The following is a 23,109-nucleotide window of genomic DNA, read 5'->3' on the forward strand; positions in this document are numbered from 1 at the left end:
GTAGCGAGGCGTCAGCCGAGCTGTCCGCATGCGCGATGACGTAAGGTGGACGTCACTGCGCCGCCGGAGGGCCCCCGCCCGCGGCCGGTGCTGGGCTCCCTCCACAGACCCGCCCGCGCGGAGCTCCGCGGGCCTTCAGAGGAGGCCGCACCCGCAGGCCGATGGCTGCGGCCTCGCGGGCGGTCACGCTGCCGGCCGTGGTGGAGGAGCTTCTGAGCGAGATGGCCGCGGCGGTGCGGGAGAGCGCGCGCGGTGCGGGCCGAGGGCGCGGGCGCCGGCGGGCGGGCGTGTGCGGGGCGGGAGCAGGGGAGGCCGGGCGGGCGGGCTCCCGAGCCCGCAGGCCTAGAGGAAGGTAAAAGCTTAACTTATTAAACGTGCCGACACTCTTTTTTCTCAAAATCTGTTAACTTTAATCCTTTCACATACTTTATTCAGCAAATAAGTATTTTAGGGCCACAAAACCCAAATGCACAGGCAGTGACTGGAGAAACCTGAATATTGTGCAGGCACCTTTTCCCCGCGGGTCAGCAGAGGGCGCTCTGACCACGCTCGGCTTCCGCTCTGAACAAACGCACCGACTGGGGGGAGCCACTCCACCGGTGCACACAAGGCCATTGAGGAAATAGCAGATGAGGCCTCAGAACTGCCGCTGCTTACTCACTTGGCTGGCACTTCTGTTAAAAGGACTGCACTTTTAAAGGGCTTATCTGGAGTTACTGCTTTTTTTAAGAATTGAGAAGAGCAAAGCCAGTCTTTTTTCTCATTTCAGTTAAAACTAATGCAATATATATGCCTAAAAGATTAGGTCAGCGAGGAATTCAAACGCCTTCCAGTCCCAAAAAGGGTAGGTAGAAAGTCAGCCTGGTGTCAACTCGGTGGTCGCCGGGAGTGCGCCCTGTCCCAGGGCCTTGGCGCTGCGCTGAGGCCGGTTTGCAGGCCGCCGGGACCCTCCTCGTCCAGGCGGCCGCCGCCATGGAGGCCTGATCATTTTCAGCAGAACTGTCTGCTGTTTAAAAAGCTGCGCTAGACAGTCATACTCTCCCTGACCACCCCCTTTCCGTGGTAATACTTCTCAGAGCATTTGTATGATGTGAAACTAGGCACCGCCGAGCCATGTAGGAAGCTAGGATTACTTTTCCTTTCCTGTGTAACTTCTTATTTTCCTGGAGTTGCAGCTGTTGTGTGTACATTGGCTTCTTTAGTTTTCTGTATGTTTATCCCTCACTCAACCTCAAGCTCATCATCAGGGCTCTAAACCTGTCCGCTAGGTGTTGAGACGAACGAGATGTTTTATCAGCTTCATTTTCCTGTGGACCGGCTGCTCTCCAAGCTCTCTCCAGAGCTCCCTCCACCATTCTTATCTCGGGATTCCCATTACTGATGGTGAACCTTAAGTTCCTACAATTTTTGTTTTCTTAGTCTGCTGCTTCATTTTATAGAACCCACTAGATGTCCGGTGCACTAAATTTGTGCAGGGGTTGGGGGGAGTCCCTCAGCCCAGCCTGCACCCTTTCCAATCCAGAACCCTCAGGGGATGTCCTACTGCTGGGCCTAAACCGGCAGTCGGACATCCCTCTCGCAATCCAGGACCGCTGGCTCCTAACCACTCGCCTGCCTGTCTGCCTGATCTCCCCTAACCACTCGCCTCCCTGCCTGCCTGATTGCCCCTAATTGCTCTCCCCTGCTGGCCTGATCGCCCCTAACCCCCTCTGCCTCGGCCCCACCACTGTGGCTTTGTCCAGTCTAATTAGCATATTACCCTTTTATTAGTATAGATACTGACTAGCAACTTCTTGAAGGAAAGGTACATGAAATGTACTTTTTGAGGTTTTACATGTCTGAAAAAGTTCTTTTCCTTTCTTAGATATTGTTTCTCCCTGTCATTATCCTAGAGAGTTTATGCATTTTATTTTATTTTTTTAGTTTATGCTTTTAGAAAAGTCTTGTTATTGTTTAGTGGAATATTGGGAAGGAGTAAAATTAGATCCATAAGCTCATTTTTATGTTTGTGGTCACTGGTTTAATATGATTAACTTTCTTTCCATCCCTGTTTTTACAGTTCCTGATGAGCATCTGTTATTGTAAGTATATGTCTTATTATGTGTGGGGGCTTTTAATCTTTAATGTGTTTTAAAAGCCAAATCCTTTCTCTTTTTTAAAAATCTAAAAAACAAACTAGAAACAATATTTTCTTGACATGATTATTAAAAACCCATTTCAAGTGAATAGCCAAAACCATATTTGATTGTACAGGGCATTCCCACATTGTCCTGAATACCACTTTGTTTATGGTTGTTTAGAAGTGTAGCTGTTACAAGAAATTAGAATACCTAAATGCAAGCAAAGAAATATCATTATTTGTAGATGATAGAACTACTTTTTTAAAACCAAGAAAATAAAGTTAAGTTCAAAAATATAGACTCTCAATAGCAACAAAAAAGTGAAAGCTCCCTAAAAATAAATAATATTGCCGAAACCGGTTTGGCTCAGTGGATAGAGCGTCGGCCTGCGGACTGAAAGGTCCCGGGTTCGATTCCGGTCAAGGGCATGTACCTGGGTTGCGGGCACATCCCCAGTGGGAGATGTGCAGGAGGCGGCTGATCGATGTTTCTCTCTCATCGATGTTTCTAACTCTCTAGCTCTCTCCCTTCCTCTCTGTAAAAAATCAATAAAATATATTTTAAAAATAAATAAATAATATTTAATTGCATATGTGCACTTACACTTAAAAGTCCACACGACCCCTGGCCAGTGTGGCTCAGTTGATTGAGCATTGTCCCATGCACAGAAAGGTAGCTGGTTTGATTCCTGGTCAGGGCACATGCCTGGGTTCCCTGCTTGACCTCCAGTAGGGGGCATGCAGGAGGCAGCCGGTCAATGTTTCCCTCTCATTGATATCTTTCTCTCTGTCTCTCTCTCTTTTCCCTCTCCCTCCCCCTCTGTTTCTCCCTACCTCTCTCTCTAAAGAAAAAAAAAAAATCTTTAAACTGAAAGTCGACAATATACTGGTAATTATCTTAGGGGGAATGAAAGAATTAGAATTTGGAGAAGGGCTTTAAACTTGTTTGTTTCTTAAATTGTTTGTATAAAGATTACATGTTAAAGAACTCATGATTTGACACAGAATTATCCATAGAAAATCTCCATATGTTTTTTCTAATACATTGTTAGGAAAAATTACTACTTTTAAAACAAAGAAAATAGGCAAATACTAAAAGAATGCAATTTACCAAAAAACTTTGGGGGAAAAAAGGTAAATCTTACTAGTGGTCATAAAAATATAAACTAAAATAATGAGATAACTTTCCATCTATAAAACTGACTACCACAGAAAAAAGGTTGGTAAGAATATTCCAGATGTTGGCAAGAACATGGAGAAAAAGATTATTGATGCCCTGCCAATAGGAGTGTAAATTAGAAGGTAATCTGGCAACAGGCAATAGGAGCTTTAAAACATACACATTCTTTGATCCAGAATTCCACTTGTAAGAATGTACCCAAGGAAGTAATCATGGATGTTCATAAAGATTTTGCAGTGAACATATTCCTCCATATTGTTTATGGTAGCAAAAAAAAAAAAAAAAAAAGGCGCAAAAAAAGCCCACCACACAAACCTGGAAATAATCTAATTCAGATTAGATTTAATAAACTAATTATCCATAAATAGAGTCTGGGAAAAATAATTCATCTTTACAGAGAAATTCTTTGTAACTGTTAAAAGTGATAAAAATATTGCTTTCAAGAGATATTCACAAGCCCTAGCTGGTTTGGCTCAGTGGATAGAGTGTCGGCTTGCGGACTGAGGGGTCCCGGGTTCGATTCCGGTCGGGGGCACATGCCTGGGTTTCGGGCTCGATCCCCAGTGAGAGATGTGCAGGAGGCAGCCGATCAATGATTCTCTCTCATCATTGATGTTTCTCTTCCTCTCCCTTCCTCTCTGAAATCAATAATATATTTTTTTAAAAAAGAGAGATGTTCACAATGTTACAAGGTGGACAAGGCAGGTTAAAATTTTTTATTAGATCCATTTTTAAAGTTAACTGTGATTACCTCTGATAAAGTTATCACCACATTTTTTCCTTTGTTCATAGATAATCTCTATATGTTTAATGTAGGAATTTGAAAAACTATTCCCATTCCAGTAGTTTTTTTAATAAAGAGACTAGTTTGTTGGAAAATGAAGAAGTTAAACATTTTAATTTTAAAGTCTTAGTAGTTCTGTCTTCTTATTATGTGTCAACACATATGAATTCTTTTTATCTATTTATTTATTTATTTAAAACTTTTTTTTATTAAATCTTTATTGTTCAGATTATTACATTTGTTCCTCTTTTTTCCCCCCCCATAACTCCCTTCCTTCCAGTTCCCACCCCATCCTCCTCCCTCACTCCCCACCCACTGTCCTCATCCATAGGTGCATGATTTTTGTCCAGTCTCTTCCCGCATCTCCCACACCCTTCCCCCCCACCCCAAGAATAGTCAGTCCATTCCCTTTCTATGTCCCTGATTCTATTATAATCAGCAGTTCATTCTGTTCATCAGATTATTTATTCACTTGATTCTTAGATTCACTTGTTGATAGATGCATATTTGTTGTTCATAATTTGTATCTTTACCTTTTTCTTCTTCCTCTTCTTAAAGGATACCTTTCAGCATTTCATATAATACTGGTTTGGTGGTGATGAACTCCTTTAGCTTTTCCTTATCTGTGAAGCTCTTTATCTGACCTTCAATTCTGAATGATAGCTTTGCTAGATAAAGTAATCTTGGTTGTAGGTTCTTGGCATTCATCACTTTGAATATTTCTTGCCACTCCCTTCGGGCCTGCAAAGTTTCTGTTGAGAAATCAGCTGACAGTCGTATGGGTATTCCCTTGTAGGTAATTGAGTCTCTTTCTCTTGCTGCTTTTAAGATACTCTCTTTGTCTTTTGCTCTTGGCATTTTAATTATGATGTGTCTTGGTGTGGTCCTCTTTGGATTCCTTTTGTTTGGGGTTCTCTGCGCTTCTTGGACCTGTATGTCCATTTCTTTCACCAGGTGGGGGAAGTTTTCTGTCATTATTTCTTCAAATAGGTTTTCAATATCTTGCTGTCTCTCATCTTCTGGCACCCCTATTATTCTGATGTTGGTACGCTTGAAACTGTCCCAGAGGCTCCTTACACTATCTTCGTATTTTCGGATTCTTTTTTCATTTTGCTTTTCTGGTTGGGTGTTTTTTGCTTCTTTGCATTTCAAATCTTTGACTTGATTCTTGCGCTCCTCTGGTCTGCTGTTGGGTGTCTGTATAATATTCTTTATTTCAGTCAGTGTATGCTTAATTTCTAGTTGGTTCTTTATCACAACATCGAGGGTCTCATTAGATTTCTTGTAGATCTCAATAAGTTTATCGGCGGCTCCTAGACAGTTCTTGAGGGACCTTAAAAGTGTGGTTCTGAACTCAATATCCTCCATTGACAATTTTGTCCTGTTTCTTTGTCTCCGCATTTTTTATGCTTTCTTGGTGCACCCCCTAGTGGTCTTTGTGCACAGTCTTGTTGTAGTTAAGCCTTGATTGTTGTAGTTAATACTAGGGGGATTTGACCTCCAGGCCAACTGGCTGTGAGAATCAGCTGTGTCTGCAGTGGGAAAACTTCTGTCCTCTGGGGAGGTGCTAATCTAGCCTTTGCCTGAGGCTATCCGGCAAATGTCTCTGTGCAGGGCTTGGGCGGGGCGGGTCGCAAGGGATCAACAGGGCGGGCAGAGGGAGCAGTTATGGCTGCTCTCAGTCCCGTCCCCAGAGGCTCTGCCTCTCAGAGTCCCAGCAACCACTGCAAACCTCGGAGAGAAAGCTGCCCTCGAGTTCTGATCGATGCCAGACAGTCCCGCTTCTCCCGTTTGAGTCTGGGTCCCTAGAGACTCGCCCAGAACTGGAGCTCAGAATCTGAGACTCCCTCCCGATTGAAAACGACAACTGCGCCCTCAGCCACCAGCCCGCTCTGCGCGCACCTCCGCACCTTTGTATTTTCCGCACTGCGCCTCCTCTGAGTCTCGGTATGCTGTTCTCTTTCCTTCTAGTTGAAGAATTTCCCCTCAGCCAGCCTTCCTGTGGTTCTGGGTGATGTCCGTTCCGTCTTTTAGTTGTATTTTTGAAGTGGTTGTGTGAGGCAGCAAATGCCCGTGTTTACCTATGCCGCCATCTTGGTTTCTCTTCTGAATTCTTTAAAATATTAACTTTTTAGCCCGGCCGGCGTGGCTCAGTGGTTGAGTGTCGACCTATGAACCAGAAGGTCACAGTTCGATTCCCAGTCAGGACACATGTCCGGGTTGCAGACTTGGTCCCCAGGATGGGATGTGCAGGAGGCAGCCGATTAATGAGTCTTTCTCATCATTGATTTTTTTTTAAATATATTTTATTGATTTTTTTACAGAGAGGAAGGGAGAGGGATAGAGAGTCAGAAACATCGACCAGCTGCCTCCTGCACACCCCCCACTGGGGATGTGCCTACAACCAAGGTACATGCCCTTGACCGGAATCGAACCCGACGCTCTATCCACTGAGCCAAACCGGTTACGGCATCATTGATATTTTTTAAAATATATTTTTATTGATTTCAGAGAGGAAGGGAGAGGGAGAAAGATAGAAATATCAATGATGAGAGAGAATTATTGATCAGCTGCCTCCTGCATGCCTCCCCACCCCCACCCCCCGCCCCCGAGGAGATCAAGCCCACAACCCGGGCATGTGCCCTTGACCAGAATTGAACCTGGGACCCTTCAGTCCGCAGGCTGATGCTCTAGCCACTGGGCAAAACCAGCTGGAGCTCATCAGTGAGATTTCTCTCTCTCCCTCTCCTTTCCTCTCTGAAATCAATAAGAAAAAATATATACATTTTTTAAATAAATAAATAAAACATTAATTTTTCAGTTTTAGTTCAACCCAACCATTTTATTTTCCAGTTCATAAAAATAATCCATACTCATTAAAAAAAAATGTTATTGGAAAATAAAACATAAAAAGCAACAACAATCATACCACCCAATGATAATCACTATTACATTTTGGTTTATTGCCTTCTGGTTTAAAAAAAAAAAAAAGGTTTATTTTGAGATAATTGTAGTTTTTTAAAGAAAAATTAACATAATTGAGAGTTTCTAAATATATAATTTTGTGTCTAACCTTTCTCACCTAATATAATAATTTTCCCACATAAGTTTTTCTGATATGTCATTAACAGCTGAATGGCTTTTATTATTAATGAAAAAGTACAAATTTAACACCTATCTGATGGTCAAACATGAAAAATTATAATAGGGGGTTGGTGAGGATGTGGAGAAAATAGAATTCTCATACAAGGACTGGTGGGGGTGCTATTTCCACTGTGGAAAGCTATTGGCAACACCTATTAAAATTGAAAAATGCATATATCCTAAAACCCAGTAATTTGCTTTTACTTATATACTCAGGATAAGTTCTCGTTTATGTACACTAAGGGACAGGCACAGGGAAAATTGAATATTATTTATAATAGTGTAAAGTGGAAGTTATCAGAGTGCCCATTGATAGGATGCTTATAAAATAGAAGTACTTTTATATATATGTATAATGGAATATTATTCAAAAGGTAATTAAAATTTAAAATTTTTCTTCTTTTTTTGTTTGTTTTGTTAATCCTCACCCGAAGATATTTTTTCCACTGATTTTGAGATAGAGTGTAAGCGAGAGGGGAAGGGGACAAAGAAAAAAAACATCGATGTGAAAGAGATATACATCGATTGGTTGCCTCTGGCACGTGCCGAAACCCAGAGCCAGGGATTGAACCTGAAACCCAGGTACATGCCATTCACCAGGAATCGGACCCGAGACCTTTCGGTGCGTGGGCCAACCTTCTAACCACTGAGCAACACTGGCCAGGGCAGGGCAGCTTGCATCATTTTCAAAAGCATGTTGAGTAGGAAAAAAGTTACCAAAAAGCCTACAATGTACCTTTTGTTTTAACTTTTAAAACGGTACCACATATACCATGTTTGTTTGTGTATATATGTGTATAAAAATACATACACACATACTGTATATAATAAAATATAAAAACATTAATAGGAAAGAAACCAACAAAAGCTTATGGTTGTCTCAGGAATGAAGGGAAGTTGGGAAGAAGAATAGGAAGCACTATGAGGCATAAAGAGGGCTTCTTCATTTGTAAATAACATGTTAACATTTATTCTGGGGGATTGATTACATGGATTTTGCTATATTATCTTTTTTTCCAAGCTAAAATGAATTAAATTTTTTTGAATGCTGCGAGTGATGCTTTGGGTCAAATTACTGAGGTGAGTTTTAGAGTCACAGTCTAACCTGAAACCTTTCTATTTCTCAGGCTGAAGTTTGTCTTTGGCTCATCAGCCCTCCAGGCCTTGGACCTAGTTGATCGACAGTCCATCACTTTAATCTCGTCGCCCAGTGGGAGGCATGTTTACCAGGTAGAAATCTAGAGGTGGGATTATCTCAACAGAAACCCCTTAGGACAAAATGTTTTCAAGAATCTCTGTGGAAGCTGGTGACCAGCTTTAAGTATTTCCTACACTGTTGAAAAGCATTTGACCAAACTTAGTACAGAAAATTAGTGTTTTAGTCATTAAGTAAGATAAATATGACCTATTAACCCTACGTAACAGCAATGTATAGAGCCAACAGTGCTGTGGAGGGCTCTTCTCAGATCTAATGGAGTGTACTTGACTTTTGCTTTTCCCCCCAAATGTATTGACATCTTCACCTTGTTCATAATCTCTTGCTTATAAACAAAATCCAAAATGCATTTTAAGGTCCTTCCACATGCTCAAATTCATCAGAAATGATCTTTTAAAAGTGTTGTCAGGAAATGTTATTAAGGGTCAAACTGTGCTAAATGCAGACAATCTACTTGGACTTTAGTTTTGCCTCTAGAGTTTAACACAGGTAGATTTCTAAAGTAACAGCCTCTTTTCAGGCTCTGAGTTACTTTCACATGTTGATAATTCTCATCAAAAACCCAGCAATGTATTTCTTCAGGAAACTGAGATGCAGAAAATAAAACTAATGGTCACTGCTGGCAGCTGGGATTTGTAACTGCTATCCCACACTGCCTGTTTTCATATAAAGAGTGAGCCAGACTCCAGCCAACCCCCAACCTTCCAGGTTAGCTGTATGAGACAATGGTAAGTGCAGCTGGTATTGAGGGAAGGGAATATTGAGTGAAATAAAAATATTGGCAGTGATCTCTAAAATTTTGTGTCTGGCTTGGAAGGCGATAAAAGAAGCTGTCAGTTCTTATGAATGAACTAGAGGCCTGGTGCATGAAATGTGTGCACAGAGGGGTAGGGGGGGTCCCCTCAGCCCGGCCTGCACCCTCAGAGGATGTCCAACTGCTGGTTTAGGCTTAAACCAGCAGTCAGACATCGCTCTCGCAACCCAGGACACTGCATGCACCAATGACCATACTTTTCATACAGGTGAAAGGCATCTTGCTGTTGTACGGTCTGCTACATTTTTTTGCCCTGATTAGAAAAAGTAGTACATACATGATCCTTCTGAGGCAGTAGTACCATTTTCCCCATCTTATGGGTGGAAAAACTGAAGCAGAGAGAAGTTAAGTAATTGGCTTTGTCACACAGTTAAAAGTGTCAGAATCAGGGCTGACCACAAAATGTGCAAGCCAGAATCCATACATGTCATCGCTGCATCATCCTGTTTTTTCATTGTTAGAGTAGCCTTGCCAGGTTTTAATTTTTAAATCTAAGAGACTGTTCCCAATATATAGGGTAGGGTCCCTAAGCCTGACCAGCGATCAGGGCCAATCTGTGGGGTGACTGGCAAGCGGGGCAACCAGGGGGGACCCCAGCTGGCACCCGCCTTGGCTGGCGGCCTGACGCTGCCCGGGTTTGGTGGCTCCGCCCCCCAATCGCCGCTACTGGTTGCCTCTCTCCCAGGGGACATCATAGCGCCACTGGTCGGTCAATTTGCATATTAGGGTTTTATTATATAGGATTTCAGGCCCTGCTGAAGACCAGGAATGGGGGAATATATCAGTGTTTGGATTCTGGTTAATTTGCAATGAACTTCTCAGAGCTGAGACTATGTCAATTAATTCTGAGTGAGTGAATGACCTGAGCAAAGCCTGCTGGGCCAATAGGTGCCTTTGCTTAGTGAATTAACTTGCCATTCCACACAGTAGTATAACATAGCCAACCTGGCAAAATCTTCATACATTTCTACCCTAAGGAAAATGGGGTAATTAGTGTTGAATGTTGTGGTTAAAACTTTTGGATTGTGTTTACTTAAAAGAGGCTGCCCATTAGAATTTTCTCCTGGTGAATTTATAGATTAATAATCAGAACTATTAAATAATGTTTGTAACTGAGAAGATATTTTTTTTCTTGTTTTTATTTTTTGTTGTTGTTGTTGTTGTTGTGAGGAAAAGAAGACTAAAATGCTAATGACCTACTGCTAGGTGACCACACTGCTGTGTAAAATAATAAGGACCTTTCCAAGTAATATGATGAATTAACCAAGTACAGGTCCCCCAGCCAGCACTCCTTCTCCGAGCACAGCTCCAGATGAATAACTGCTAAGATGTGTTCAGTGTAGGGGGCACTGATTCTCAGCCTGCTACTTCTTAAATATTTACTAAAAAGCCAACTTCTTTCTACCACAAAAGAAAGTGAATGAAATAGCAATGCTATATAAAGAGTCAGAAAGTAGAAAAGACAACACTCATTTGATTTCAAAGCACAAAGAAAGAATTAAAGAACCATGCCCCCAAACAAAACTACCTCTTTGCCTCTTTTCACTCAACCTTTTATTAATAAGTTGGACTTGCAGAGTATAAATAGGGTTAAGATTTGAAAGCCTGGTCTTTGTTCACAACATTCATTTCTACACCTCATTGTCTTTAAATGGAACAAAGTGAATCCAGTTTTCCTTTTCCCAGCCTCATTTTTCCCATTTTGCTGATTCCACTCCCCTCCACTCCTCCCTCGTCAACATTTGCTCTTAACAAAGGCTATATTGGCATTTGTGTTTATTACCATATGAATTTAACTCAATTACTTGCATTTTCTGCCTTATCCCTCTTTATGGACTGAACTATTGTGTGCCTAGCAATGCTACATATACTAAGTGGGAAGTATTGCCAGAGTTTCTGAAATCAACCCACACAAAAAAACATGTTCCATTTTAAGTCAAGTCTCACAAGTAGCACTGAGTGGCTGGCTCTAGGATTTTCTTGAAGTCAATGCAAAATATGTATTGTTAGTAGAACAACAAGAAATCACTCAGGATCCTCTGTGACATTTGCCCAGTTGAATGTTTTTTTTCTAAGGGGTAATTAGAGGTTGTTTCAATTATCTATGGACACAAGAGCGCTGCAGGTTCCACCACCCCAAAACTCAGTGGCTTAAAACAATAAGCATTTATTTGCACGTCAGCTGGGCATTTCTTCTGGTTTTAGCTGAGCCCATCAACATGTCTTGTGGTTGGCTGGCCAATTTGGGCTGATATAGAATGGCCCTGGCTGGGACGACGGGAGTAATTCAGCTCTGCTCCGTAAGTCTCGTCCTCCATCAGACTAGCCCAGGCTTGTTCTCATGGTGACAGAAAAGGGCAAGAGTGTGAACAGAAATGCACAAGTGCTTCTACAAGCCTCGCGTGTCAGTCACATTTGCTAACATCCCATTGACCAAAGCAAGTTCAATGATGGATCTGAGTCAAGAGGTGAGACAGAGTGCCCTTCCCAGAGGGGAAGGGCACTGAGTGGAAGGGCACCGAGTGGAAGGGCGCCGGGTGGAAGGGCACCGGGTGGAAGGGCGCCGGGTGGAAGGGCACCGAGTAGAAGGGCACCGGGTAGAAGGGCACCGAGTGGAAGGGCACCGAGTGGAAGGGCACCGAGTAGAAGGGCACCGAGTAGAAGGGCACCGGGTGGAAGGGCACCGAGTGGAAGGGCACCGAGTAGAAGGTCACCGAGTGGAAGGGCACCGGGTGGAAGGGCCCCGAGTGGAAGGGCACCGAGTGGAAGGGCACCGAGTGGAAGGGCACCGAGTGGAAGGGCACCGAGTGGAAGGGCACCGGGTGGAAGGGCACCGGGTGAAAGGGCACCGAGTGGAAGGGCACCGAGTGGAAGGGCGCCGGGTGGAAGGGCACCGGGTGGAAGGGCACTGAGTGGAAGGGCACCGGGTGGAAGGGCACCGGGTGGAAGGGCACTGAGTGGAAGGGCACTGGAAGGTTTCAGGGCACAGGTTGCGGATACAAGGAAGGACCAAGAAGAACCGGGACCTCTAAAGCGATCAATCTTAGCAAAGAAGGCAAAGTCATTTTGATGATGTCCGAAGTTCTTCAGCAGAAGTTTCTGTTTTGTTCCATTTTTACTGTCGTCTAGATAGCTACTCAAAATTGATATGTTTTTTATTTTTGTGACAAAAACTCTAAAAAACAACAACCCCACCCCACCTTTGGAAATCTCCATTGATTTCCAATTTAAAAACTGTAAGTATAAAGCTAATTCTAAAACATGATCTATACAAGTTCACCATTTATTTTTGTCTACTGACTAGATGTGAATCAGTGATTCCTTGGTAAAAGATGTCAAAACTACAAACTGTTGTGTCTCAAAAGCCTCACCTTCCACCCAAAGAAGCAGCTAATGGATATTAGATCCGGAATTTTCTTTATCAGTGTATCTCAGATTATTGACAGTTCCACAGAATACCAGCAAACAGTACATCACAGTCTTTCACCAGAGCGGACATAGCCACAACAGCAATGTTCAAAAAAAATTTTTAATCTAGGCCCTTATCATTCATATCCCGATTGTTCTAATACCTCTGACTATGAAAAAGGAAAACAAAATATACCTTTGTGCTCACCATGGCTGGGTGACTTAAGTTGGTTGGAGTGTCATCCCATACGCCAGATGGTTTTGGGTTCCGTTCCCCGTCAGGGCACTGGCTTTGTTTTTTTTTTATAGCCAAAGTGATTTAAGCAAGAAGGATCTTTGAATGTTTCCCATGTCTTTTAGTTTCGGATTGTTTTTGTGTCAGTTCCGGTATCGGCGTACACTTAACTTGCCCAATTGGACTTCTCAGTGTCCTCTAGTTCTTCAATCTAGTTATTAGTTAAAATATTTTTTAATGTTTTTATTGATTTTAGAGAGAGAGGAAGGGAGAGGAATAGAGAGAAACATCGATGAGAGAGAAACATCGATTAGCTACCTCCTACACTGCCCCCTACTGGGGATTGATCAAGCCCGCAACCTAGACATGTGCCCTGACCTGGAATCAAACTGGTGACCTCTGGTTCATGGGTCGACACTCAACCTTTGAGCCACACTGTCCAGTCTAAAATCTTAAAGATTTTGTTTGAAATATTTCAGTTATTGTTGACTTTTTGTTCCTCCTAAAATTACCATGACTTGTTTAATTTTCATCATTTACATCCTGTATTATATTACATTGCTTTATTTGTCATAAAAATGGTAACTTCCTAGAATATGGTTGTCAGCTTGGACTTTGAATCTTATATACACCCTCAAGTTAACCTTAATGGTTTCATTGCATTGTAATATAGTAAGAATTTGGCTTAATTCAAAGGTTCTGAAATGATAAAAGTTGAATCAGGCATTGCCTTGATACCTGCTAGTTATTTTCCCATAGTTCAACTTTCTAATATTCTTCCTGTCCTCCAGGTATAATGGTAATTGTGCTAAAGTCGCCATTAAGTTTTGGTCACTTGAGTTGTTTTTTTTATAAACATTCTTGGTTCACCTAGGAAGAGGGATGCATGTCAGGAAAGGCTAAGTTATGCTGTGGTAACAATGACCCCAAAATTTCAAGGGCTTACAGTTTTATATGTCATTCATGCTGCAGATCCATTAAAAGTCAGTGCAGCTCTGCTCTAAAATATTTTCCTCAAGGGTCCCAGTTGGTGGAGAGGCCCTCCCTATGTAGACCCCTGGATCTCACCACAGAGAAAAGGAGGACATGGGATGCACCAATTTTTACGTTTCTGCTTGATTACTCAGTTTACTGGCTAAAGCAGGTCACATAGCCAGGCTGTACTTAACAGGGCAGGAATGTGTAATCCTCTTTCAGAGAGAGGGGCCAAACACGGGGAACAATAAGTACACAGTTTACCGCGGGGGTGGCTCCTAAGAGGCTTGGAGCCGCCATAAAGCTGTGCCTGTGAGTGATGGCCCTCTACGGTGGCTCACCCTCCTGAGAACCTCACTGAAGCCACAGCAGACTTCCTCCAAGGGCCGTTCCTGCACGTCCGGCCATGGGTCTGAGTGTCCTCTTCTGCATGTTTCTTTTTTTTAAAAGCTCTCTCCTTCTCAGGGTCAGTTCCAGACTATGTATGGGAGCTGGGAGCAGTTCCCATAAGAGGTCATGCTTCTATTGAAGGTAAAGGAAGTAGGTGATCCCTAAGGTCAATCTCCAGTTCCAAACATTTCTCAGATTTTTGCCTGAATATTGGGTTCACTAGTTGTTCACTGCTGGATAAGGAAGGAGCAGATTCATAATTTGCTGTCTCTTTATGGTATTTACTGCCTCAGGTGGTTAAACATTGTATTTTTAGTCTGAGCCAGTCTTTGAAAGGATCAGGCAAGGGAAACTAGAATTTCTCCCCCTCTGTAAATCACCAGGCATTAATTTATTTAGCATAATCCAGAGTGTTCTGATAGTGGGCCAGTACCAATGTGGGATTCCAGGGGCTTCTGCTGAACTTTATATCCAGAGAGAAGAGGTAACGGGCGATAACTAAGGCTGAAGAGATCTAATGTTTTAGTCATTGGTAATACTTTGGAGACCCAAGAATTATCATGTCGCTGCTGGGTGTTGGTGGGTTTTCTTTAGGGAAAAGAGTCTACTTTAATGCTCTCCTTTAAGTTTTCCAAGACAGCCCCAGCTGGTGTGGCTCAGTGGATAGAGCATCGGCCTGGGGACAGAAGGGTCCTGGGTTTGATTCCAGTCAAGGGCACATGCCCAGGTCGTGGGCTCAATCCTTAGTGAGGGGCGTGCAGGAGGCAGCCGATCAATGATTCTCATCATTGATGTTTCTATCTCCCTCTCCCTTCCTCTCTGAAATAAATGAATATATTAAGTTTTCCAAGATACACTAGGGAAATTCCTCCACTGATACTCAGTGATGTAGGTGATACGTTAAAAATGTCTCGGTGCCTCACGGGAAAGGACCTGATTTGTCACTGAGGCTGAACTCTTTAATGGGTATAGTGGGTATCTTATCCAGTCCTTGACAGTTCTGGCCAATCTCGCAGTCCCTAAGGAATTGTGCTGCTTTGCTCAGAAACTCACAGTGACATGGCCTCACTGAGTCAGTGGGCATCAGACAGAGCACAGCCCCTGAACACTGCTGTTCTTTGGCTGAAGCCTTACCTGTTGTGTTATTTTTCGTGGGGGAGAAAGAGGAAAGAATCCTAGGAGGGCTGGCATTCTTTTTCAAAATAAAAACGTCCTGGCCTTTTCATTTAGATTGCTATCTAGAGCCTCAGCCTAATTTTAAAGCCCTGTGGCAGATTCCTAAGTGGCAGTTCCTGGTGAAATAACCCTCAGGATGTTTCTACTTCCCTGGGATACTGATTTTACATTTCCAGTTTGGAAAGTCACTGCAGGGATGCAGCCGCTCCACATTTTTGTTTGGGCTGTTTGTGATGGACTTAATTACACAAGTGGCTTCTTCAGGACGTTGGTCACAGATGCATCATATTTCCCTGTGCGTCTCCTTTTTTGTCTCTTGATTGCCACAAGGCTGTTTGTTTTGGACAGGGCCTCTCCCCACCCTTCACATTCTCTGCTTCCCTTCCATCCTGCCGGACGGTCCGGGCTTGCCTCTTTCAGAGACCTACATCCTGAGCAGCCTAGTCATCCCTCTTGCAAAGTTCTTTATTTTCTCTGCTCTCCAATGCTTTTCAAAAACCTTTTCCCGCTTCTTTCTGAAATCTTTTTGCCTCACTACTTTGATTCAGCATAATCCAGAGTATTCTGATAGTGGACCAGTCCAGTCAATGTGGGATTCCAGGGGCTTCTGCTGAATTTTATATCTAGAGAGAAGAGGTAACAGGCGATAACTAAGGCTGAAGAGATCTAATGTTTTATTCATTGGTAATACTTTGGAGACCCAATAATTATCATACTCTCTTTTTAAAAAAAATATTTTTTTATTGATTTCAGAGAGGAAGGGAGAGGGAGAGAGAGAGAAACATCAGGTGAGCAAGAATCATGGATCAGCTGCCTCCTGCACGCCCCATACTGGGGATTGAGCCCGCAACCCGGGCATTGCCCTTAACTGGAATCGAACCCGGGACCCTTCAGTCTGCAGGTCGATGCTCTATCCAGAGAGCCACAACAGCCAGGGCTTATCATACTCTCTTAAGGTTGTGGTAGAAGCTTTAGAAATTCGCAAACATGATGTGAAATACCATAGGTTAAATAAGAAACACCACAATAAAAGGTAGATGAGTGAGCGCCCGCCCCCCCCCCCCTTATAGTCATCCCCTAGAGTTGGCCCTCTGAATCACTACATGAGGAACAAAGTGGTTTGTGTAGATGGTTCACCTAGCCTACAACTCTTCAGTTTCATTGCATAAAGTCGTCAAGGGGAGAGCTCTGAGGAGGAAGAGTCTGTACACAGGGAAATTGAGATTACACTTTTTTTTTTGCAAAACGTAACTGCAGTTCTTCCCAGTGCAATTTGCAGAGTAACTCTGAGTCATCAAATAAAGTCAAGGGAAGGAAGCAATTTTCCAGCACAGCTTTTGAAGTTTGGTCCCATCTGTCCTTTTCTTTCTAGGTGCTTGGAAGTTCTGGTAAAACATACACATGTTTGGCTTCTTGTCATTACTGTTCATGTCCTGCATTTGCCTTCTCCGTGCTCCGGAAGAGTGACAGCCTGCTGGTGAGGATGGCGCAGTCTCTTCCCACTGCCATTGAATTAGGGAAGAAATTGGTAGTCCTTACTTCATGGCTTAAAAGTTGTACAACGTGGGAATTTTACTACATGTTGAAACAATTTATTATCTTTGACTTCAGTTAGTAATCTCTCTTGGGTATAACCTCCCAAAATGCTGTCATTTTTAGAAATACATCAACCCCAGTTTATTACTGAAAGGGTCATGGACTAAGCGTTTGGGAGGACAAGATAGTCCTGAATGGGTTGGCACTGAAAAGTTGGCACTGGGGGATGAGGTAACCCAGTAAATGTATGAACCAAACTGGAACCAAGTTGGCAACTTTCCATGTCCCCAGCTCCAGCCATGAGGTGTTTCTTCCCACTGCCCATAAAACAGCCTGGCACTTCCACCTGAGGCAGGAGAGCACAGTGGTGCCTTTGCCTATTTCACAGGAGTCCAGAGCCTCGAGCAAGGAAAAGACATACAACTCTACTCCAAGGAGAAAGCACCACTCACCTGAGAGTAGGTAGCTATTTTTTAAGTCTTGCCAAAGAAGAAAATTATAGCATCCATCCCATTCTTACCCTTTGTTTTACACTCTTAACTTCATTAAACATCTTGGGAACTCGGTAGCAGATTGGGTATCCCATTGTACGAGTGGCTACATTCATAGCTGATGTGCCATAAGCTTATTTCACTGTTAAGTGACATGATTACACCAGGCCCTTTCAATATCTAAAGCCGCGTTGTGGGTTCAGTGATACAAGGTCCAACATAGATCATCTCTCCAGAGCTGTGTACAGGCTGGTGTATGTGAGGGTTCTGCCAGCCCACCTTTACCCCTCCGCGCCCCCATCCCCCAGAAGTGTAACAGGTTAAAGAAGCAGACTAGATTCTGAGCACATGGTTAAAATGGGGACAAGAGCTGTTCTCAGGAAGGAGCTGTCAGATGTAAATGAGATCATGGGAAGCACCTAATAACACTGCTTCAGGAAGGCTATTCATTGCTATTAGCAGCTTTCTGAAGGTAAGGAAGAAAGAAATATGACTTAGGACTCAGATGAGGAGCCTGTTGTGGTTATATACCTGTGCCAGCCTGTTTCCCACACAGCAGGCTAAGTAAAGCTTCCTTTGTGCCCTCTGACTTCTAGAAAGAATACATCTGTCGCAGCTGTGTCTGCAGTTTCTAAGCAGTGCGTTAAAGGCCCATAGTCTGTGCCCCGCTCCTTTCCGGCTACTGTAATGGTAGTGAGAGGCCTTGGTTAGCCTGGCTGTCGCAGTTTCTAACCGTCTGTGTGTTTTATATTCCAGTGCAAGCACCTCTTAGCAGTTTATCTTAGTCAGATTATGGGGACCTGTCAGCAGCTAAGTGTTTCGGATAAGCAATTGACGGACATATTATTGATGAAGAAGAATCAAGAAGCATAAAAGGTATAGACTATCATCTTTCGAAATAGAAGTAGCAACAAAAGTCCATTTAACCTATGGCTTATAGGGAAGAGAGATGAAATAGATCCAGAAAGTTGTTACTGTCCCTTTTTTCTTATGGACTATAGGAGGCACTGTGGTTGGAACTCAGGATGTGTGTATGGTTTGAAGCCCTGTACAAGTCTCATGAAAATCTGAACCAGTTTCTAAGCCCCATGGCTAAAAAATTTCCTAGATGGAATCAAGCATTTTGGACTTAAATAAAGCCTAATACCATGTCTTGTCCACAATTAGATTATTAACTGAGGTACTAGTAATTTTAAGAGGTTGAAATGCAAGACAAAATTGAGTAGGATGAAATGCAGATGAGTAAGTGTTAATTCTTTACCTTGGGTTCAGAAAATTATTCTGCAGCAATGAAAGATCAGAGCAGAGATGTGGCCAAACAGCAGCCAAGTATAAACAGATTTACTGGGGTTCTGGTTTCAGGAGCTTCAGATACCTGTGGTGCTGGTGCCAAAATAGCTCCAGTAGGCTGTATTGTTAGAATGGTAGTATCTAGACCAACGGAAGTACTGGTTTTGTGCTACATGCATTTCTGAGCTTTATAACAAGCCAGATGAAGGAAGGGACTAAAATTCATGTGCTGAAGGAAGCAGAGGAAACTACTATGGATTTCTAGTCTGAAGAAGAAAAGGCAAAAGAGAGACCAAGAAGAGTGCTAGGAGGGAGGAAATGGGGCTGTTTGGACCCCCAGGAGAGTGCAGACGAGTTATGATGGTGGAAACGAGACAGATGCAGCACTTTACAGGCACAGCTGTCTGTCCACCGCCAGAATGGGATCCGAGGACAGGAATGTGCTGTGTGAGGGCTTATAAACCTGCGTTGTCTTTACAGGGATATTGCAGAAGCAGCTGACGCGGTGAACAAACAGATGAAAAAGATCTTACAGCCTAGGAAACCTCAACCCTGTGCTCCCAAAGCGTGAGGTGCTAGTGAGTGAATGCTGTGTGAGAAGGCCACAATATTGCAGTGTTCTGTGGTGGGCAGAGCCTTTTGTTACGATGAGGTGTGGCAAATAAACTATGAAGATTTTTCTGCTACTTGGGAAACTTCAAGTGGGTATAAGCTTATATTTTTAAGCAGACTTTAGGATAAAGAGTAGAAGGGACATGCAGCTCTGTATGACAAGCCAGTGCAGCACCCTAAGCTTGATTTCTTTAAGTTTTATTTTTATTTCACCCAATATAATACACAATTGTATAATTTTACTTAGTAAAAATTTCACACTTTGAGATCCAGCAAGTTGGCAAAGCTTGAAGTTGGTAGAGAAGTAAAATTCACTACTAGTTCTAGGAGGGGGAAAGGGAATCTGATAGAAGAAGGATCCCTTCTTTAGTTTCTTTCTCTAGGGTTGTTTGCTATATATGGAAAAGAATGCTATCAAAATGTTATCTGATGATGTTCTACTTAAGAACTTACAGGAGTGTCATTTCCCTAAATTAATATAGTAGTTTCTTGATCAAAGAATTATACTTTTAATTTTCCTGGTCTCCTTCCTAGAAATGAGAATACACTTTTAGTATGTCCAACTTTTATTTTTCCATTGCCTCTAAGTTTAAAAAATATTTGTATTATAATAATTCACAGTGTTTCACAGAAAAATAGTTTTATTCATTTTCTACCATAAAAAAGGCAGACTTTAAAAAAAACAAAACATTATTTTACAATCCATTCAAGTTGTCAGCATCATCCACACAGTGAGAGCATCCAGACAGGACCATATGTATTTGTCAACCCTTGGAACCTACTAATATCATGTACATATTAGTTAGATATGTGGTAACTCCAGGGAGATGCTCAAAAGAGGCAACCCATATGCTTGTGAGGCATGACTGTCTTTCACGTGAGGATCATCCAATCATGTCCTGTCCCTCTGTTTATTGTGGATTTGTGCCTTTTGAAAAGGACAGAATCCATCCAGGTCATAGGCCCATGTCGAGAGCAGGCTGTGCCCCCGCCTGCCCATTCCCACTCTTGAAGACATCTGTCTGGCAGAGAACATACCTGGAGATGAGTTTGTGAAAAGTATAGCGGAAGTCTCGGTTCCTGTAGGCATAAACGATGGGATTGACAACTGAGTTGGCATGTGACAGGAGAATAGCCATATTCATTGCCCACTTGGGCTTCTCCTTAGCCTGAACTGGATGAAAAAGGGTGACACAGTTGATGGCATGCACTGGTAGCCAGCACACAGCAAAAATCCCCACGATCATGGCCAGGGACTTAGCGGCGTGGATCTCTCGCTGGAGGATGGTCCTTGAGTGGTCCATCAGCTCGGTGCGCTGAAGCTGCCTGCAGGCCACCATGAAGATCTTGATGTAGATCACTAGCATTATGAGCAGTGGGGGCAGGACACACCCAAAGAAGTTGAAATACACCATGTAGCTCATGGGGACCACATTCTCAAAAAGACACTTCACAAGGCAGCAGCTTTCATTCATGGTTCCACCCCAGGGCTCTGTGCAGTTGGTGGCACTGTCTTTACTGTTCCAGCCCAGGAAAGGGGTCAGTCCAATGCCAAAGGCGAGCACCCAGAGGACAGCAATGACTCTTCTCGCTCGGGTCCCAGTGACCAAACTCTTGTATCTGTTGAAAAGAACATCATCTGTTATTGTCATTTTATAGTTCTCTGCATCCCACCTCTGCTATTGTTCCATGACCTTTACTCCTAACAGCTGCTAAGATTCACCGTCAAAGGGTACCATGGCCTTTACTCTCAACACTAAAGACACACAAACAGGTATAAACAGCTTTGCTCTACAAGTTCAATAAGAGTTTCATTGACTTACTAACTCACCTCTGTTTAGTGGCAAATTATGGTCAATGAAAACAAGTGTAGAAGTCTTCAAGGTTATTTTCTACTTACCCAGATACTGACCCTTGAATCTAAGTCTTATATAAGGCACTGTTCTAGGTGGTTGAGATACACCAGTGAACAGCACACACAAAGATCCCTACTTTTAAAGGGACTTACATTCTAGTAGGGGAAACGGATAAAAAACAACAAACATGAGTTAGTAAATTATGGGGTATGGTAGAAGGATATACGTGTAATTTTTTTTTTTTTAAGCAGCTTAAGGAAAATCAACTGCCAGGGACAGTAGTGAAAGAGGTCTGTTAAGGGACACTTGGGTGACAAGGTGACACCTGAAGGAGTGAAAGTTGGCCCTTGGCGTCAGCACTACGTGGTGGCTCTGGTCAAGAATCCTTCTGGTCCCACAGATACACAAGAGGTTTGCCTTGGACTCTGGGAGGAATCATCCCTGAATACTTCTACTGGAGAACACGAGTCTGGCAAAGTCCCCATCTCTGCTAGCAGCAAAGTTGATAGGAATTGGGAAATACCTTAGCAAATATTAACTTTTAAGTAAGTTTAAACCATTAAATTGTATTTAAAAATCACTAGAAATCAGAATATACATTATAGACATTTTGCTATAAAGTAGTCCATATGTGGCTTATAGCAAAGCAATAAATTTAGCCATTAATAACTGCTCCATAATAGGTATTCAATGTAATTATTGAGTAAGTGAAATAAAATCTTTCCTTCTGGGAGGGGAATTTGGAAATAATTAGATACACATTACCTGAAGACTTGTCTATGGAAAATGTCCAATTTTCTTTGTCTGCAGGATAAAGCCCATACTTTTCAGCATGACCCACAGAGCCCTCCAGGCCTCAACCCACATACCCAGTGGCTGCCATTCCTAATCAGTGGCTCATCTGGCTCAGGCTGCTCTCAATATCAGATAAAACACGTCTTCTTGTTTCCAGGGTCACCTCCTTTTCTGATCACTTCTCAGGTAGTGGTGGCCAGTCCCACTCTGCCTCATACACACTCTGGTTATAGAACTTGTTTTATCTGTTACATTTGTCCTCTCAATTAGAATGTCAACCTCTTAAGGACTAGGGCCTTGTACCTTTCTATTGATATTCCCAGGACCTAACACAGTGCTTGGCACATAGTATAGTATTCTTAATAACATAACCATTATGAATACAGTCCTTATGAATACAGTCCTTATTTGTTACCTGATTTATTATCAAATAGCTTTATTTTTTAGTCTATTTTTCTTGATTTCAGAGAGAGTGGGAGAGGGAGATAGAAACATCAATGATGAGAGAGAATCATTGATTGGCTGCCTTCTGCACGCCCCCTACTGGGGATTGAGCCCAAAACCCGGGCATGTGCCCTGAATGGGAATCGAACCCTGACCTCCTGGTTCATAGGTCGACACTCAACTCCTGAGCCACGCAGGTCAGGCTGTTATCAAACAGCTTTAAAACAAGATTCTACTTATTGAGAATACTTGGTTCTGTGGCCTGGACAAGCAGAACTAATACAGTTTGCTGAAGAAGTTACCTGAGATCTTACCTCATAATTGGAAGTGGGAGTGATCTTTAATCTCTTCTGCTCCCTATTAGAGCAGCAGTGGGCAGTTCAGTCGTGGAACCTTTACAGAAGACCTGGGCTTAGTGGCTCACTGAATTTTTCTTGGCCAATAAATCCACCCTTTCTGCTTCCTCCCTCATTCAAGAATGGAAGCCATTCCTTAAAAAAAAAAATGTCATTCTTGGCCATTGCCTCACCTAAGATATGAAGAATGCAATTAGTCCCCCGCAGGATAACAAGGGAGCCTCTAACGTCCAAGCACTTAGAGCAGTGGTTCTCAACCTTGGCTGCACATTAGAATCACCTGGGAAT

At 42.8% G+C, this 23,109-nt stretch overlaps 2 protein-coding genes across 2 annotated transcripts in view; one reads left to right on the plus strand and one right to left on the minus strand.

Moving 5' to 3' along the window:
• The first annotated feature begins 82 nt into the window (after positions 1–82).
• On the plus strand, positions 83–19,459 carry ZSWIM7 (zinc finger SWIM-type containing 7). The gene is made up of 6 exons (XM_014466732.2): positions 83–252; positions 2,060–2,081; positions 8,355–8,457; positions 16,814–16,918; positions 18,225–18,344; positions 19,239–19,459. Exons 1-5 carry the CDS (start codon positions 162–164, stop codon positions 18,339–18,341), a joined length of 438 nt encoding a protein of 145 aa, XP_014322218.1. The 5' UTR covers positions 83–161; the 3' UTR covers positions 18,342–18,344; positions 19,239–19,459.
• A 534-nt stretch (positions 19,460–19,993) lies between these two features.
• ADORA2B (adenosine A2b receptor) overlaps positions 19,994–23,109 on the minus strand; it is a 20,106-nt gene continuing 16,990 nt past the window's right edge. The window contains exons 2-3 of the mRNA XM_023764854.1: positions 22,780–22,956; positions 19,994–20,990 (exon numbers count right to left, since the gene is read on the minus strand). Of these exons, the coding sequence (XP_023620622.1) occupies positions 20,327–20,990; positions 22,780–22,784 (669 nt within the window). The 5' untranslated portion in view covers positions 22,785–22,956 and the 3' untranslated portion in view covers positions 19,994–20,326. The remainder of the gene's footprint in view (positions 20,991–22,779; positions 22,957–23,109) is intronic.

Source organism: Myotis lucifugus, unplaced genomic scaffold, assembly GCF_000147115.1.
Source record: "Myotis lucifugus unplaced genomic scaffold, Myoluc2.0 scaffold_355, whole genome shotgun sequence".
Taxonomy (NCBI): Eukaryota; Metazoa; Chordata; class Mammalia; order Chiroptera; family Vespertilionidae; genus Myotis; species Myotis lucifugus.